The 20,268-nt window shown below is 41.5% G+C and overlaps 1 protein-coding gene across 3 annotated transcripts in view; it reads right to left on the reverse strand.

The window, feature by feature from the left end:
• SAMD12 (sterile alpha motif domain containing 12) overlaps positions 1-20,268 on the reverse strand; it is a 369,255-nt gene that overhangs the window by 14,887 nt on the left and 334,100 nt on the right. Inside the window, exon 5 of one of the 3 annotated variants that reach the window (XM_023530787.1) lies at positions 4,657-4,788. The exons of the other annotated variants lie outside the window; for them this stretch is intronic. Within the exon in view, the coding sequence (XP_023386555.1) occupies positions 4,673-4,788 (116 nt within the window). The 3' untranslated portion in view covers positions 4,657-4,672. Of the gene's footprint in view, positions 1-4,656; positions 4,789-20,268 lie in introns of those variants that run through there. 3 annotated transcript variants of the gene reach the window in all.

Consider the following 20,268-nt stretch of genomic DNA (forward strand, 5'->3'; position numbering starts at 1 on the left):
AATGTCTGTGAAACACAACAAAGTGAAGCACTATAAAACGAGGTATGCCTGTACACAGATGAAGAAAGTCAGGTTTACAGAGATAAATGACCTAACGCAGGCTGTGACCCTTGATCTGATCTGGTTATTGACATGATTTCAGAAGTGCTAAGTAGGAAATAAGAGGTTCAAGGCCCCTGTTCTTCCACCACCCTCCATGGAACATTTTCAGGCAATTATTTATACCTAGACAGCATAGGAAGGCCTTAGCGTCCATCCCTTACTTTCTTAGTTCTTGATTTTATTGGTTCAATTAAATGTGATAGGCTCCTGATCTATAGGAGTCTTTCTTCAGCCCTCACTTGCTTGGGCTGACATCTCTCTCTCAGAAAGTTTTAGAGGGTTCGTGAGATGAGTGAAGCTGGACACTACCCCCCACCTGCCCCCCGCCCACACACACACACACACTGAGTGATAAATGATACTCTTGTGTGCAAACTCTCCTTCTCCTTTTCCTCAGCCCTACCAAAGAAAAACCCCAGCAACACAGCCTTTGTTCCCTTATTGTTCTACTACAGGTAAAGCTGTTAGTCTACGTGATGAGGCTCGTAAATTTTTTGGAAACTGACTCTGATTCCTGTGGGTTAAATTGAATCTCTGGATTTCCGGGTTTTAAGAGCTCTGAGGTTCTCAAACTTGACTGTATTACACTCATCTTTAAAAGGTTTAAAAACTTTTTATTTTGTCCAATCTCTCTCCATTTCCATTGATTCAGGACACCCAGGGGGAGGTCTGGAAAGCTCCATGTTTAACAAGCAGCTCAGTGATTCTTATAAAGCCAGCTTGGCACAAATTCATGGAAACATCTACATCTTTCCCGCAGCACTTAAATAGTAGTTATTTGTCCTTCAGATAGAGAAAAGTGTATAGACACTGAGAAAATGGGTTTATAGACTTGTTCACTTCGTATTATAAAATACCAAGAAGCCTGGATGTGATCCAAATGTTTGGTTTTAGAGTGGGGCGGACAGGAGGGTGAGACCTGAGCAAGTTGTCCAACCTATTCGAAGTCCTGGGATGTAGGTGTTTCCACCATCACACTATGGATTAGTTTCTACTAAACAATAAAGTGTGTCAATCAATAGAGCAAGCAAATAACATTTATTCTATTGAGTACTTAATGGACCAACTTTGCCTTGGGACTGTAGTGCTTGAGGAGTTTCATATCCGCATCACTGCATTTATCATACAATGGTAGAATCACCTGATGATGTGTCTATCTACACATTAATGCTTCTCAAACTTTATTGTGCTTAGAAATTCCTGGAAGAGCGAGGTAAAGCACAGATTTTGGTTCCCAAATGGAAAGAACCGGATTCAGGTCCGGAGTGGGTCTGTGAATGTGCATCTCTCACAAGCTCACAGGGACACTGGTAATGCTAGACTGAGGACCACTCCTTAAGTACTACCGCTCCTAACTCAAGCTTCTTCAGGTAAAGAGTATGCCTTACTCTGCCCTTTCCGCAGTGTGTGGTAGAATGCCTAGAATATCACAGGTGCTCTTGAAATATTTGCTGAATGAATGAAAGAAAGAATGGCAACAGCTACATGAGTGAGGTTAGCAGTTTCTTCAAGTAAGGGCAGAATTTGTTTGGGGTCCATAATATCGTTCTCTAATGAGAACTGCTTTAGGACTTTTAGTGTATGCAAGTATCTGAATTCTATAAATTCTATAAATTCTCAGGATACCTATCAAGTTCAATCTCAGAGCATGATTTCCTCAGGAAAATTGCAAAACCTCACTCAGCTTTATGGCCACCTTAAGTCAGAAGCCTGCTGGCTATAGTAGCTACCACCTTGTACCAAATGAATATGAGATGATGCATTTTGGGGGAGAAAGCATCCAGGCCAGATGCTCTCAGTAGGGATGTATGGGCAAAGCCAATTAGAGGTAACCCAGTGATTCCATTCTCTGCGCTGGACAGAAGCAAGCATCTCAGGTCATTAAACCCCAAGAGCCACTCTAAAAGCCCACAGAACTTTCTAGAAAAAAACTCTGTCCACTGGCACAAACAACAGTGAATCTCATGAGAGAACATGAAAATACACTGTGAAGTTTAATACAGGTTGCCGCTTAAATTCCCCTCCGTCTCTACAATATCAGACAGGCTGGCAGATTATATCCTGAGGGATTGTGTCTCTCCCTGCTTCTGTACCCACCCCACTCAGGCACACAGCATGGTGCCCTGCATGTTTGTCGACTGCATGAGTAAGCCAAATTCCTTTTCATTCTTTTCTTTCCTTCTCTTTTTTTAAAATTCATCTATTTCTCTGCCTTTCTGTTTAATCTTATTTTAATCTTAAAGGCCTCTCTGTTGACCAATCCAATAGCTTCTTCATTGGAAAAAATGTTCTCTAAGATTCACTTCTTTAGAAAAAATATATTTACAATATTCTCCACATTCTGCAGCTTTTCCAAGAGAAAGAGAAGAGCACACTTTTTAAGGAGTATACAAGGTATTCGTAGTGTTTTTCCTCTGGCATAGCAAGACTCGAGGGGCTGCAAATGTCTCTTTTTGAAACAGTGCTATACAAGCTAAATACATATGAACAAATAATGCTGATAACAATAACAGATGTCACCAAATAGAATCTCAGAGTGGAGACTATTTTAGAACAGTGCTTCTCACATTTTAATGTGCATTCAGTCACCTGGGTATCTTGTTAAAATGCAGATCATACAGTTCTAACAAGCTCTCAGGTGACATAAATGCTGCTGTTCTTTGAGCACTGAGTTCCGCATTTTGAGTAGCAAGGCCACAGAGCTCCTTAATCTCAGAGCGCTGTCCAATGGAGCATTCTGCAATGACTGAAATGTTCTAAGTTGGCTTTGTCCAGCATGGCAGCCATGACCCACACGTGGCTACTGAGTACTTGACATGTGTCTAGTGCCTGGAGGATATCAATTTTAAATTTTATTTACTTTTAATTCATTTAAATTTAAATGGTTCCATGGCCCGAGTGGCTACTATACTGGACAGTACAGCTTTATAAATTGAAAACTGAGACTGAAAGATTTAGTAAAAAGGTTTCAGAAAGTAGAAGCCCAAAAAGCAAGGTGAAGTCCCAAATCTTCTCACCCGTGTAGTAAATTTATTCTGACTCCCACTCTCCCCCTTCCTGCTTCCTGCAGAAAGGGCTTGAGGCTTACCCTCTGTTCTCCATCATATTCCCAGAATCACTCTATAAACAAAATAGTAATTAAGAAAGACTTTATAAACACGCTGAAGTGCAGAAGATTATCTTGTTTACATAAATTCTTTTGAGTTGGCAAAACCAAGCAAAAAAATCTTATGAGAAATAGTTCTTTTGTTATGAGCCCTTGTACCTCGGGATATGTCTAGCAGGATTCTAAAGACAAGCTCCAAGGTTATTTCTTTGCTGTAGGTTTTGGCCCTTTGGCCTGGAACACAGGAGCAAAGGCAGAAAGTCCAGACATTCTAGAAAAGTTCAAAAGGAAAAATAGCTCAGTTCAAGTTGAGTTCCCCCAAATGAGAAAATGCTGAGGGTGGGGAAAAGGGAGGGATCAGTTTTGTCTAAACTGGATTCGTCAGCTCTCAGCAGGTTATAGTCTATATTACTATTAAAAAGGCTGGGGGATCTCCCCTGGGCTGGTGAGTACTAATTTCCATTGAGGAAAAAGTTATGAGGCTTGGTGTCTTAATGATAATAGATAATTTCCCTGTGTTGGCAGGGCTACAAAGCACGTTGCTATGAAAACTGCATGGATCGGGCTATTTCTTTTGTGTACACAGTTTCCCCTTAAAGAACCACTTGGCATGAGTTGCAAACCTGCATAGGGACCCTTGTGATTAATTGCTTAAACTGGCTGGTGGCCATCAGCAGGATCTTGCAATTTACCAGGTTCTATACAGAATTATGAAACTGAAGGTTTAATGGGATTTCAGGTAATAGAGCCCAGATGTCCAAGACTATGATGTTTGAAATTACACTGTTTGAAAGGCTGCAGGGCTTAAACCTTATTTATTTCTTGCTTTGATTTCCCTGTTCCCCGTCTTTATGTCATGTTGGACCAGCAAAATGCCGAGGCCCCCATCTTGACATATTGTACCTAGAGAAGCCATTCATGAACGTGCACCTGTGGCCAATAGCCTGGAGATGTGCAAGCTCCCCGCCTTCCTGCCCAGCCTCTTGGGATTACACTGCAGCCATGGATATGGTAATTAACAGCCCTCCCACCATCTTGCTGCTATGCAGCACTTAACTTCCAAATTGCTTTCACACATTTAATTGCATTTTATTCTGTCAGGGTCCTGAAGAAATGGGCTGGGACAGGTATTATTATCTCCATTTGGGTGAGGAAACCAAGGAACACAAAAGAGAAGGGATAATTACAGTTAACATTTGTGGAACCCTTATGTGCCAAGAAGTACTCTTCCCAGGAGTCTTCCGTGAAGCCTCATCCCAGCTTTGAGGTTGATATGATTATCAGCTCCACTTTGGATCTGAGACTCTTTCGGCACACAGAGGTTGATTCGCCTTGCTAATAACCGACGGAGTCCAGATGGAAGCTGGTACCCTGGCTCTTAGTTACAGTGCGCAGCCACCTCCCTACGGAAGTATTGTCAGCATCGCAGAAAAGACCTGGAGTCTGTTCTTGCTAATGCGGCACTCATTTTCCATCATTTGCAAGATGGAAGAAAAATCCCAGGCATGTTTTTCCAACGAGAAGCCCCCTCCATCCCTGTTCCCTGTCCAACTCCAGAGCAATGCCATCTCCCGAGTGCTCTGAGAAGAGGGGGACTGCTTAATGGCACCTCGTTTGATAAGAACACCTAGCCTAATATTCCAGGCCCTGCACGATCACACTTCATTCTATCCTTCCTGCTTTATCCACTCTGCACTACAGACACCATAATTGATGATATTTGCCCCATACTGCCCTTCCTTTATTTACATGGTTCCTCCTTCCTTCTTCATCCTCCTGCCCAAATTCTCCTCTTCCTACAAGGTCAGCTCACAGGCCACTGGAAGAAGGCTTCCCATATTCGCTCAAAGCCTCTCTCTCCCGGTTCTGAAACTCTGTATGAGTTTGTTAAATAAATGGATGGACAATGGAATAAATAAATGTCATTTCTTGTTCGCTTATCAGGCACAACGTGCAACGCTGAGGACGTAAAGATGAAAAACAAAAATCCTCTGCCATTGCCCTCAGGAAGCTCCCAGTCTAATAAAGATACACATGCAAAAAATTCACTACCACATAAAGTCTGGCACACTATCATAGAAGGGCAAGATTCCAGGGGAACAGCAAGAAGCGGGGTGCTCAATGCTGCTTACAGTTATGCCTGGAAATTCTGTCAGAGCCTTATCTACCCTCCTGGTTAGGGAAACTTCATGTGCAAATGGCTTGCATTTTATGCATCTATGTACAGCCCCTATACTCAGCGTAGTCTCTAAACTGAGCAACTATATGATAAGTAACGAAGGACTATAACAGAAGTGATAGAGTCTCTCTCACTAGAAGTCGTCCCCCCTCCCATCTTTTCAGTGGAAATATATACAGAAGACAGAGGCAGGCTCTTGCTGCTGCCCATGGTGGCCCCACAATGGGGCTGGCCCAGACAGAGACCAGGAGAGGAAGCCCTGGTGTTTCCTAAGTGTCAGTGTGCAGTAGTGTCCCGAACCGTTGCTTTCTTCTGTGAGGGGCAAAGGGATGCTTAATGAACCGTTTTAATGCTATAGTTCCGATCAACAGGGCCGTGAGGGAAGCTTGGGCAGTGGGGCCAGGCCCCAGGAAAAGGTCTCTCTAGAGAGTTCAAGTTTGGTTTTGGGAGACTGCAACAGCATTTCTTTCCTATTTTCGAGGTCTGTTGGACACAGGAGGTGAAATGGTTGTCACTGTACAACATTCACATCTTTCTAGAACCACCAACCTGCGTTCCCTATAATTCTGAGGAATTACTGTGGGGTAATGAAAATTACAGGTTCTTCCACTTGCTAGTTTTGAGAAGCTATTTAACCTCTCTGAGCCACAGCTTCCTCATCTGTAAAAGGAAGGAATTCATGTGTGTTTTGCCAGTGTTCCGTGAGAACTATTTTTTTGTTTGTTTGTTTAATGTACCACTTAGAAAGGAAAAAAAAAAAACACTGCTAATTAAACTAGGACACAAGGATTTTTTGATAGCCCTGGACAAGTCATGATAATAGCTTTTTGTTACTTTATTCTTTCATCTGTTCAGAAGAACCTGCCAATTTCTCTGTCTTCACGTACAAGCTTTGGGTACAAAAGGCAATCCTTTTTCATAGATCCCAGTAATAAAACTCCACACACCTTCATCCACTTGTGATATCTTCCTGTCTTAGGTAGTGTAAATCTCATGATTGCTGATTTGCAAAAATATGTAAAATTGAGGTCATGCTCCAATGTCAAATGTTTGCCTCACTAATGGTGCTCTATTTCCATGACTTTTGGCATACAAGATAAATTTTCGTTACAATGGCAAATTACAGTGTAATATTTCTGAAGTATTTTTAAATAGCGATTAAACTCAACAGGTGAAATACTAATAGTACCTATAGCTTGAGTGAAGTGGTGAAAATATGAATAATCACGGACAAATTCATGCATGCAGGACTGCCACATGACCTATGATTATAAGATTGTCTAGACTGTAAAATGTACAATGCAGAAATGTTAAAATATGAAAAAAGTGCATCTCAGATGCAATGAAATACAGTAAGTAAAATAACACATATTATGGGTCTTGTACCCAATAGATGCCCAACAAATCTCAAATCCCTTCCCATTCTATAACAGAGAACAGTGAACCTCAAAAGAGTACAGGGAGGATGAACCTCATATTTTTGCAAAATAGTGGATTTAAATTTGATTCTTGCTAGATAAAATTTACATTTCAGAAACTATAAAACCATGAACGAGCCAAAGAAACTGAAGGATTTTTCCAAACACGATGTAAGAGAAAGCTGCAAATTCTTTGTTGCAGCCCCTCTCCCTACCTCCCATTGAGAGGTGGGGTCTTTTCCCCCTACTCCTCTGAATCTGGGCCAGGCCTGTGACTGCTTTGTCCATTAGAATGTGGCAGAAATGCATTGCGCCAGTTCTGGGTCTAATCTTTAGGACTGGAAACTTGAGCTTTTTCCTCCTGTGTTACTGTGCTATGAGTGAGCCGAGGAGCTGCCTAGAGAGGCTCACATGGAGGAGAACTGAGGCTCCCAGCTGACACCACAGCTGAGCAATCAGCTGTTTGCCTGGAGTAACTTGCCAGCCACTTGAGTGTGCCATCTTGGATGTGGATCTCTCAGCCCCAGCTGATAGCAAATGGGGAAAAGAGAAGCAGTCCCCACTGAACCCTGCCCAAATTGCAAAATCATTGCCAAATAATGACGGTTGTTGTTTCGAGCCTTTAAAATATGGGGTAGTTTGTTATGCAGCAATAGACAATCAAAATTTACCACCTTGTGAATTTTCATAGATGCTCTGAGCAAGGCCTATTCTAGAACCTTAAGGAGCACAACTTAGAAGTGAATCTAGATCTCTTGACTCCTGGACTGAGGCTCTTGCATAATTATTCTACACATGGAAGTTATGAGGGGATAAGCAGGGCTTATAGGGTTCCTACTATCTTATTCATTAGCTCTCATTTGAACTATATGATGAGAGGGGTCTAGGCCAATTCTAGGAAAGAAATAGAGAAAAATTAAAAATCTTCAAGAGTGGGAAAAATTAAAAATCCTTGAGTGGGAAAAGTTTCTGTCTGTCTGTCTGTCTGTCTGTCTGTCTGTCTCTCTCTCTCTCTCTCTCTCACACACACACACACACACACACACAGGATCGTAAACCTTACTTGGAATTTGAGAGCCAAGTTCATGAATTAGATAGATGCAAATGTGTCTGTGATATTCCCATGCTTTTTTAGATATCCTGTGTTGGCCTCAAGGAATAATATCCTAATGGAAACAAGCAAGAGTCACTGTGGATTCATTCATCTAAGTCACGGATTGTTCAGAATGGAATCCCAAGAAGATACCGATTACTTGTTGACAGAATAAAACACAGGGAGTGGAATCAGTCATGTCCTTATGACAGAAAGGCTCTGCACAGGAAAAGAAGTCTGGCTGACCACAATGTCACTACAGACAGCAACTAAGTATATTTCATATCGTTGCTCACTTTCAATGCCAGGATGTCAAATCTTTTGTTTTGACATCTAGCAGCCTTTGTGGTATGGTTTCTGCAGCATGTTAGAGCTGATGGTAAGAGTGTGTACTCTTGTTAGAGACATCTATCTCTAAAGAGGCAATACTGTCAAGCATTTCATCTCGCAGTGCGATGTTCATCTAAAGAGGCTTAAGGAGACAGATCTTCGTCTCAGAGAAATTCCAAATATCACTGAAGCAGGAAGCATTTTAATAGGTATATATGCAGGATGCTATCTACCATGGGTATGGATGTTAGAAACTTGGTGTTTAATTTATTTTGGAAATCAAGAGAGAGAGAAAAAAGTACAGACACAATACTGAATTGGAGTAGTTTGGGGCCAGTTAGCGTAGAGGCATGTGTACTGTTGAGTAAATTTAGTGCTGAATTCAATACAAATAGCTGTCATTTATCTTTGTTTTAAAGCTATAACACTTATAAAATTGTAATTCTTTACACTGCCAGCTGACGACAAAGCTCCCGTTTCTTAACAGAATCAGTAGTGTAGGAGACGGAGCCTTACGGTATGTGGACATCAGGAATTAGAGAGAAGTAGAAAGTACAGTGGACAATGGCTGGAGGTGGAGGTAGAGGTTAGATAAGACTACTACTTAGATGAGAGGTTAAACAAGGGGGTCAGGCTGTTACTGCAGCTGTTAGAGGTAAGAAGAATTTGTTTGAAGCGTTAAATAAATATGAATAAGAATGATCAAGCTAGTGGAACATAACTTCTCTACACATGGAAAAATTTATTGCTGTTACTTTTTTAACAAATGAAGTTATAGTCAAACTCCTCTACTTCAAAAGTTAGGTTCTGTCAAGTTCAATAATATAAAAACAGGTGTTGGCAAACTACAGCACCTATAAGACGAATCCAGCTTATCGCCTGTTTTTGTAAATAAAGTTTTATTGGAACACAGTTACACCTGTTCATTTATGTATTGTCTACGGCTGCTTCAAATTACATTGGAAGAGTTGAGTACTTGTTACAGAGATCATATGACCCATAAAGCCTAAAATATTTACTATGTGATTCTTCACACAAAACAGTTTGCTGACTCTTGATGTAGAATACCAAAATAAATCTAAAGGTTAGTGAAAGGCTTTAAGAAGTTCATATATTGCAAGGAAAACAGCTGTTACCAAGTGCTCTATATTCCATGGATACACACGAAGTATCCTTTCGTCCTCACTCAGACCGAGTTCTGTGAAGTAAGACATCTGGACAGCAGTTGCAAGGGCCTACAGATAGCATCCAGCAGTAGTAGTTGGTAGAGGATTGAAGAAACGGAAAATGTACTGAGTTGCGGCAGTCTGGGGCCATTTAGTCTAGGAACATGTGTACTGTAACATACGAAACTGATATGCACAACGAGAGATTTAAAAATTTTATTTAGATGCCTAAAAGAGTAAGTTTCAGCAATCTGGAAAACTGTTAAGTATTGGAGCTTATTCTGAATGAATTTGATAAATATCAGTATTGTATAAATATGATGCGAGACTTCAGGAAACCGCTGATATGACTTTGTGTGAATAACACACATATGTAAATATCCCTTCAGTGTACACGCCCCTATGTTAGTTTTTCCTTTCCAGTCCCTGGTCCTAGCTTTCATCTCTTAGGCTCTTGAAATAGTCTCTTATCTAATCTCCAACTTTCTATTCTTCTGCTCTAATCCATTCAAAACACTCTTCTTACCAGATGTGTTTCCTAAAACACCACCCATACCCTTCATCGGCACATACCGACGAATATCCACAACGGGCAAAGGATTGTGCTAGGTAATGAGGGAGACTCAGAGCTGGATAAGGGACTTTTTGCCCACAAAATGGTTAAAATACTAAGGAGGAAAGACGATACACTCAGAGAGAGATAATTAACAGTATAAGTTATTAGTTGATGCAGAAAATAAAAAGGCTTATTAAATTTCACATAAGGGAGTGACCACTGTTTGCAAACACAGGTCCTGGAGAGGGTGGAGTTTGAATGGGCCTTGAAAGAAAGAAGAAAAGGAGGGGCAAGGCATTCTAGGAAGTTTGTGATTCCAATCTCCATTCAGAGACCTCCTACGGCCCCACATTCCTCATAAGATTGATTCTACTGCACAAGGCTGAATCTGAGGTGTTTCTGCAATCACTACCCAACCATCCACATCTTCCACCACACCCCTCGCAAAAAAATTCTCTCCTGATTACTCTCTGTGTTTTCCTGACTCTGCGTTTTGGGCATGCTACTCTTAATATTTAGACAGGCTTTCTGTTCCCTTGTGTTTAGCCCCACTCTGCCTATTAATTGAGGTTCAACTTCTCCGTGGAGCCTCACTGTGGTGCTTGGTCCCGTATGGTCCTATTGAGCATGACTGGCACGTAGCTCACACCAAATATACAGCTCGTGGCACAAGTTCTGCAACACCGAAGTGGGTCTGTGCCCAAAAAGACAAGTGCACCGATTACAAGCTTGGATATTCATGGCTACCAGAGCCTAAATCCCTATTCTCAACTTACTTCCTCTTTCCATTGTGGATCAATAGCGAACAGCTCTTAGCTTGGACCTGGCTGCAGCCTGTGCTTTAAATAACACTGCTTTAGTTTAACTTCATCTCTTCTTCCCATGAATCTTTAAAGAACTTATTGTTCACTTTAGGGGCTAAAACCTGGTGGCCTGTTTGAGTTTATTAATTTACATTAATTACCAACAATTGAAATTGGGAAATCTCTACTTCTCTGAAAAACTGGCCGTTGTGACATCATCGTACCACACTCTCAAATGGCAACAATTGGCTTCAGCTCATCAGAGCTGCCGCTGTAGATATGAATGGATTTTCCAGTTCTCCACAGTCCCTGCTGCACTTCCTGCTGCTCTCAGACCAGCTCACCCCACTTGCCTGAATCCTGAGGGCATTTATGTTGGCCACACTGGTCTACGATGTGCGTTTTGCTGCTTTAATGATATTATTACAGAGCCTAATTGCTTGCTGTGTGTTTGCCTTCTCTTTGTATCTAAATTCACATTCCTGGAGGGGAGAGGCTCTGCCCTGTATCTCTTCTCAGTCTCTCTCAGTAGCTATCTCAGTGCTATGCACATAACAAACACGGGCTTAATAAATACTTTTTAAATAATGAATGAACAAGTGATCTTTTCTGCTAGGTTATAAATGTAAAGTAGAAATCCTAAATCAAATGTACAAAAGAATTCTGTTAACGTTCTCTGGTGGATGAAAGGCAGCTACAAATTCTTTGACACCTCCTCCCAGTGAGAGATGGGTGCCTCTTCCCCCTCTCTGTGAATCTCGGTTGGCCTCTGACAGCTTTGACCAGTGGAGAGTGGTAGAATGATGCTATGCCAGTTCTAGACCTGGCCTGTAAGAGGATGGGCAGCTTCCACTTGGTCTGTTGGGAAGTCTGACTACTCGGAGGGAGAGACAATGTAGAGAAGCCCTGAGAATCTATGGAGAGGGGGAGGGCCTAGGTGAATCAAGTCCTCCATCCATCTCTGCCAAAACACCAGGAATGTGAGGAAAGCTGCCTTGGACCAGCCCTGCCACCAGGTGAATACCACATAGGAACCACATTCAATACCATGTGAGGCTGAAAAGTCACCCAGCAGAGCTCTGCCCCAATTCTCAGTCCTCTAAATTGTGAGACACATAGTTGTTTTAAGTCACTAAGTCTCGGAGGTAGCATGTTACATAGCAATGGATAAATGAAACAATTTATCCCAAAGTTTCCACCGTTTACCCAAATGACATTCTTATCATCAACATTCAAGTCCTTATTTATCTTTTCAATGTTAAGGCATACACTGAATATGATAATGCTTGTCTGGCATTCTGGGTGAATAGTTTAGGCTGCTCATAGATGGAGACCGACCATGTGGGAGTTCTGCCTAGGGCTGAAACAGCATCTCTTGGCACTCACACCGGTGTGACGAGCACTCTGGTTGTGAATAATTCCATTGTCACGTCCTTCTGTAATGGAAACGGTGAATAATGTTCTTGTTCTCTATAGCAATTCTGCTAACCCATTAATTTTGAATTTTGTGTTTTACAAAAATATCTGTGTTATTTTGATTTACATAAATAAGCTGGCCGTGATTCTGTGCCTATGACTTTGTTTCTGTGACCATTGGGCTGTAGAATATGAAATTTGATAGTCTCTAAGAAATGTTTCATTTCAGCTGCCAGATCCTAGAAGTCCATAGGAAGTGTACATTTTTAATAAAAGCTTAACCCCTTTCCCAGAGTCTGTTTTTAGTCAATCACTACATTTTTCTTCCACTATTCTTATCATGTTGTAAAATCAGTTTCTCAAAGAACTGTTCTCAACTATTCCCATGTGTTTCTCAATTTCTTGTTGCAAACCTTGGGAACCAATTGGCAATAATCATGATTCAAGATTCTTTAGCAGAGAAACAAGATCTAGACAAGGCCAAGGTTGAGAAGGTAATGGAAACAGAGGTGGCAGTTACTTCATCCCTTCCTGATGCATCACTCCCCACTAAATAAACAGCTCAAAGTCTTCCCAAAGGCCACCTTTCTCATATTTTGATGTGGCCACTTTGTAATCATTTAACCAGTGATTGTATAAATATGAAAAACGTGTCTTTTTGCCAGAGGTTTAAAAAGCAGGATGAGTGGGAAATACACCGTGTATAAAAAACAGGGGACACACTGCAGAATAAAGATCTCTGGAATAACAGGAGAGAAAAATTCCTGACATAAAACTGGGGGGAAAGGAGTACTCACAACAAATTAGACATGTGGTAAAAATAAATGACACACGAACAAAATATTTTTGTCTCCTCTATCGTGTATTTATGGTCCTGCCCTATGCAATAAATATAAATTCGAACCTATATTAATTAAAACAATCTCTGCTTACGAGTGGTCCACAATCTGGTGGGAAGGGAAGTAGAAAGAGAAAGCAACTATCTCTATTCCAATGGGAGAAGTGATATAGGAGTGGTGTGAAAAATGTGTTAGAAAACATAGGGAAATATTAATTACATGCAGGGGGCGGGAAAGGGCATTTAAGCTGAGTCCGAAGCATGAGTAGGATATCTGCTTGCATAGCTAGAGGAACAGCATTTCTGGAAGAGTTCTGCTGAAGCCAAGATGTAGAAGGATGAAGGAGCAGAGGAGCTGTTTCCAGAATGCCAGGATGTGAGAACACATCAGATATGGCTTAGTCATGGGATGAGTTAATTGAGTGAGGGGTGGGGGAGAAATCAGTTTGCAGTGGCTTGCACCTTAATCTAGCGTTCGGAGCCAGATCATGAAGAGACATGTATAATAGGCTAACATGTTCGGATTTTATCATGTAGGCAATGGGCAGTTAGAAACCTTTTAAAATAGAGGGTGTGCCGCGATCATATTTATGGTTTAGAAATATCACTCTGTACTGCTGGTAGGGTGATCATGTATTTGCCTTTGTAGAAATTGTCATAGTTGCTCTTTTACATTCGTTGGAGTGATTGTTTGATTACTACTAATTAGAGAACAGAGCACCTTGTTACGCTGAGAACAAGGTCCATGCTTGCTTTTCTTCAGAGCAGTCTCCCTACACCAAGCACAGAGCCTGGCCCATAGCAGAGGTTCAATGAGGACTTGTTGAGTGAATCAAACTATTGCATATTAGTGTAGCTAAGCAAGAGATGACGAAGGCCTGAATCAGGGCAGTACCAGTGACAACAGGTAAGAAGAGCTTTGACTGACATTTCGAAAATGAAAATCCTGGGTTATCTCTGATCAGTGTGACAGGAGGAAGGAAGAGTGTTCCAGGGAGACTGAAGTTTCCGCGGCAGGTGACAGGGGGAAGGGCAGGTATTAAATCAGCAGGAGGAAGGAGAGTAGGTTACGCTGAGAGGGAAAGATAAGGAATTTGGTTTTCGACATGTATTTGACAAGCCTACAAGACACCCGGGTGGAGATATCATGTGGGCAGGAGGTGGGATGTCATAGTGAGAAGAACTAAGAAGCCAGAGGACCTTGGAGGTGGGCTTTGCCATCTATGTGATTAGTTTCTCTTAACTCAGGGCATATCATCAGCTCCTCTCTCTCTCTGTCTCTCTGTCTCTCTTTCTCTCTCTCTCTCCCTCCCCCCCCACCTCTGTCATTAGCTTCTCTTAACTCAAGTCTCTAATTTATAAAACGTGGATGATAAGAATCTCTGCCATAACTCATTCAGGATGATTTTATAATAATCTAAAATTTAAAAATGTATGAGAAAGTGCTTTTTAAAATGCACAGAGCTTTATGAGAACTCATGGTTATTATGACTATCATTGCCTTGAAAGACAGCAATGCATCCCTGAAAAGAGCCCAGTACTAGTCAATTCAAAGTCATAGGTTTAATGCATATGGGCCACCACCTGACTTGTTAAAACTACAGATAGGTCCCTCGCTTTTGGCCAGCAGCCTTGTGAATGAGTGTGACAATAGAGTAGTCTAGGCACATCGGTAGAAGTAGAAAAATCTCTCTCCGTATGTCTTCGATGGAGAGTGACACATTCCATTTTAAAGAGAAGGAGGAGATATTAATGTAAGGATTAGGAGGTGTGTTCTGTTGCTGGTGACAAGAAAACGACTCACACTCAAATAAAGGTAGCCTCTTGACAGGCTCTGAAGTCTTTCCTCTTTCCAGAAAGCCAAACACAAATCCCTCATTTTAACACACTCTTACTTCTAAAGTTGTCACTTTCTTCTTCAGCCATCATCCAGGACTTCAACCCCGTATATTAGGCCCATGGATTTGATACTGATTCAGGCAGGGTGAGTCACTCCTATGCTCTTTTCCCCAGAAGCCATATACCTGGTTGAGTATCCAAGAGCTGAACACATCTCAGCATTTTGACTTTAGGTCAGCTGGAAGGTTCTTTAAGAGTCTTGTGGACAGGAACATAAAAGGGTCCTCAACTCAGATGGCTGACTCCAAGATTTCTAAAACCAAACACTATAGCACCTCTGCCCTGACACAGAGGTAGACTTGTTGAAGACGGTCTTCTGTTAGAGACTGACTCCTGTCCTCAAAACGAGCCTTAAGCACAGATTCCTTACAGAATGGAAAATTTGAGTTTCTGAGAACAATCAATAGGGCTATATCTTTTTCCTGTCTCAAGTTCTTTGATGTGATATAAAAGCAATAATGTGCCTGGGAATGAACTCATAAACAGTTTTTCATTTTATAGCATAATAAAAGTGCAGCAAGATTGAACTGGGATTTAGGCAAAGAATTGGGCTGCTGGTAAGATCTTTTTTTCTTTCTTGCCTAGTTGCTCATTGTGTCATCTTTAGTAAATTACCAGTGGCTCTTGACCTCAGTTTTCCACCAGTGAAACATGAATAGAAGTAGTAGGCATGGAACTGTACGTAAATAGGTCATGATAACAACTGTAATATATAGTAAAGGTTTACTATGTGCTAGGTGCTGTTTTTGAACTTGAAATATATTGATGAACAGAACAGAGAGAAAGAATTCTTGCATTCATGAAACTTACATTCCAGTGAAGGGAGAGACAATAAACAATACACATAATAAGTAAATTATTTCGTATGTTGGAAGTTGATAGGTATTGTATTAGAGTAAAACACACAGAGTGGGTGCAGTGAATTTGGAGCATGAATATGGGTGGGAAGTGCATTGCAGGCTTTGGATGGCTCTGGATTCTAACTTTGGCTAATGACTCTCATTCATAACACATAAATAATATAATAATGTACTCAGGTCATACATAGGTTGCTGTGATGACTCAATGAGAAGAAAAAGCACTTAGTACTCAAATGCTACTATTATTAACTTTATTTTCTAATCTCAAATGACTCCAAAATCATGATTCTCAGATGAAGGTGCCATAGCGACAAAGGGCAATATTTTAAAATCACAAAGGAAACCAAGGATATAGTTTAGAACAGGTGGTTTGCTTCAAGATATGGCCAATTACAAGAACAACAGCAATACTTGCTGAAATAGGAATATCTTTAAGATTCACGAAGGACAGACATCTGCGATCCTCAGTTTTAGTTTTAGGAACTAAAAAAAACCCCTCAAAACAACAACAGAAAAACAAATGAAAGGGATTTATACACTTTAAAATAAAGCTTTAATTTTATAGCAAGTCTAACAAGCCTCCAGAGGTTGGCTCTTTGGAGAATGATACACCTGAACAATAATCAAAAAAGGCAAAATTGCCTCCTCTGGGTATTGGCTTTAACAGATTTGATTTTTCCTTTCAACAGAAGTGCCAGGAACAGAGCGCTTCTGGCAGAGGTGTGAATTTCAGTGCATCACTTCCAGAACTGCTGACCTCTGTGGGAAATGCTTAAGTCCTTTGATGTAACTTATTGTTGAACAAACAGTATTTCTGGCACTAAAAACATTTTGGGTTTATATCTGTCTCCATTAATCTTTATTCAATGACATTATCATTGCTCACCTATTACAGATATTTCTCAGCTGAGACTTCTCGAAAGGGTAGCGGGTTGAAGAGAGCATATATTGAAATGACCAAAAGATTTCGTTGCTTTCCCTTTGCCCTTTGCTTATAGAGGTCATAAAATCACTCATGGGAAAAGGCTTTTTAAAACCAGAAAACAGTAAAAGTAGCTCCGCCTTATCTTCTTCCGGCATTAGGTAAATGCTACACATCTTGAGGCTGATACTAGCAATAAAAGGATGCCTCATTCATTCATTCGCCTCATGCTGAGTTTTTATTATGTGCCAGGTGCTGTGCTAGGTAGGCATAGACATAACTCATGAAGGCTTGTAACTCCAGGGGAGAGGCTTCTGCCTCTGAATACGAGGCTGCATTGTCCGGAACCCAAACAAGGCACTGAGTCTGGCTCCCCAGTGCTGCTGGGAAAGCTGTGTTGCCAGGGCTTTTGGCGGCTGCTGGCTCCCAGAGAGGATCAGGAAGCAATGTGAGGGAGAATGGGCTTGGTGCCATGCTGGGGGCAGCAGAATCACTAACTGCCTGCAGGGGGATAGGGTTAACGGGCCAGTACCTCTCTGGAGCTTTAGTGTTCAGGAGTTCGACTAAGTCCCTCCAAAAGCATGTTGAGCAATTTAGGCAACTTTATTTCAACTCAGCGAAACTTTATGAAGGGACTTATGAGGCGCAAGCTAGGCCCGGATGTGTAAGGATGAGGATTAAGTGGTCCCCGTCTTTAAGGAGTTTACAGTTCAAGCCATACCTTGGGACAGGCCAGGTTTGGTGGGGATACTCAGAGCTTCATCTCAAACTCACTAAAATATCAAAGCATCTCTGCAAGACCAGATGATAAGACAGGCTTGAGAAGGAGAGTCACCTGGCTAAGGATGCAGTGAATTATAGCTTGTTTATTCCCCAGAGTAGCTTCGATCACCTCTTCAGGCTTTTTAGGAACTGGGTCTCCAGATACAGACTTGACTCAGCCAACTTTTCGAGTTACGGGATTTATATGTATGCAGTAGGAAAATAGAAGAGTTCACACATAGTGAGGGCTTTGTGTCAGGCGCTGTCCAATGTGCTGATATTTCCTATTTATTACTTTATTTAATCCTCACAAACCATTTGGACAGACGGCACCATTGTTGTTCCCATTTAACACATAAGGGTACAACTGAAGAATAAGGAGACTAAGTTCCTAGCAAGACTTCATACAGACGACAGCTCGATGAACCAGGATTCAAATCCTGGCTCTTCCTATGACACTGCTGCCTGAACAAGCTCTTTCTTTCTGAGGCATATTGAAGACTGATATCAAATAGATACTTCAGCAATGGAAATTCTAGCAGAATGTGGATAAATAATTATGGTAGATGATCTAAACCAAAAGATATCAGAAGGATTCTATCTTTATCAGAAAGTCAAGGCAGCCCCCCTTGACAGCAAGCTAGCTTCTAATATTTCTTTAAATCTCAACCTTGAAAGACCTTCTATCCATTCATCTGTCCATCTATCCATCCATCCATCTATCCAACCACTCAACAAACATTTATGGAGGGTCTACTATATGCTGTGCACTGTGTAAGATGCTTGGGATACAAAGCTAAGTATATACATGGCACCTGCCCTCAAGACAATTATCAGGGGTGGGGAGAAGTCTTGTAAAAAAATAATTAGAATCCAGTGATATTCTGTTATAACTGAGGTAGAAGCAAAGTTCCTTGGATGCACAGAGGAAGGAGATAGTAGGTCAGCCTGGGGGAGTCAAAAACTTCAGAGAGGGTGACACGAAAGTTGAAGGAGAGAGATGCTTAGAGGAACATGGCAGCTTTGAATGTGTGTGCGGAACAACTAAGGAATGGTAAGAAGACGAATGAGTGGAACATTCCAGAAACCACTGGCAACATTAGGAGTGGGGGACACTAAACTAGGAATTAGAAGACTTGGGTTTTTTATCCTAAGACTGACGTGACATGGGAGTATGACACTGGGTAAGTCGTTTTGCCTTTCTGAGATTCACTTTCCTCATTTATTAGACCAGAATATTGACATGTGGTTTACCTTTCACTCATAGAGATGCGATTGAACATTTATGGAACTTTAGAAGAACATTTTATTAACACAAATTAATATGATTATAAATCAATTTATCCTCTCCATTCCCCAACTGTCCCTTACCATATAAGGAGAGGTCTCAACCTTAAGGGAAAGACAAGTGACCCATGACTGACAAATAAGACTTAGGAAAAATGTATCTTCTGTACAATGTCCACATTTTCCTCTCCCTGACTTATGTGTTCCCACGGTTCACAACACACCTTCTCATTAACTAGTGCTCATTTTGTGTTTCACATTTGGCCTTCCCTCATCTCCCCCTTTCCAAATTTACACCGTACTTTTAGGCCTACCCTTCCCACGTCCCCAGGCAACATTTTCATTATTTTTGCTCCTATGGTGTTGACTATGATGACTAAAGGCTGATAATCTACAACAAACTCCAGGAACTTAATGAGTTAACTTGGGCTGGGATCTGACTCTCAACTAAGCATATTGGGATGAAAGTATTCAGAAAATGAACTCCGGTATCATCTCTCTGGTTTCCCCCTTCATTATAGACACTGCGTATCTCAGGTTCCCCTATGGGAGGACTTTCCCAGAATAAGAGAATACGCACAGCTGTCCTACTATGACCAGTAATGACTGCTGTCTGAAGTTCAAGGCGGAAGCCCAATTAGCTACATTTATTGCATCAGATGCTTCAACCTCTACCAGCTCTGGGGTGCAGAAATACTACACTTCCTCCTGGGATGTAAACTGTCTGTGAGAGGAGAAACATGCATCTGCCATTTGGGAAAAGAATTTAAAAAGAAAGAAAACGGAGGGTAACTAGCCTGGATGAGAAATGTTTTGCGGTGGTTGGCTTTGCAAACCTGCAATGCTGCTAAGGAGGCTGAGGAGAAGCATAAGGAGTAGGAGGGTAACAATGACAATGGCGGATTGTGCTTAATGAAGGCTCACTGTGGGCCACGCACCATGCTAAGAGCTTCCTTTGGAATACACATTCAATTCTCCCAACGACCTTATGACACACGCGCTACTCTTGTCACAATCTTCGAGATCAGAAATAAAGAAGCTGAATGATTTACCCAAGAGACCGTAACTAGTAAGTGACGAAGCGGGATTCTAACCCAGAGAGACATATCAGACACGTGGTTTCCTAGACTGCTACACATCAGGATCCCTGGGGGAAGCTTTTCAAACTACTGATGCCCGAGAACGTAGAGAATATACTAAACTAGAATTTCTTGGGATGCCGCCTGGGACAATATGGTTTCCTAAAAGCTTCCCTGGTAGCTTGGATACACAGCCAGATTTTAGCACCTGTGGAAGACACATGCTTTGTATGACTTGAAGGGACAGATCAAGTACGGATATGGGGATAGTGCAGAGAGCGAGGTTTCAACTCAGTGGAAGACAGGAGCTGCTAAGAATCAGGGATGTTAATGCCAGGATGGCAGTGCTATTTTGGGGAGCGAGTGTGCTTTCTACTAAGGGGTACTGGAGATCACTTAGCCAACACAATATAAACATGGTGATGTTTAAGTCACTTCTAATCTCAATAGTC

This window comes from Pteropus vampyrus, unplaced genomic scaffold (genome assembly GCF_000151845.1).
Source record: "Pteropus vampyrus isolate Shadow unplaced genomic scaffold, Pvam_2.0 Scaffold54, whole genome shotgun sequence".
NCBI classification, from domain to species: Eukaryota; Metazoa; Chordata; class Mammalia; order Chiroptera; family Pteropodidae; genus Pteropus; species Pteropus vampyrus.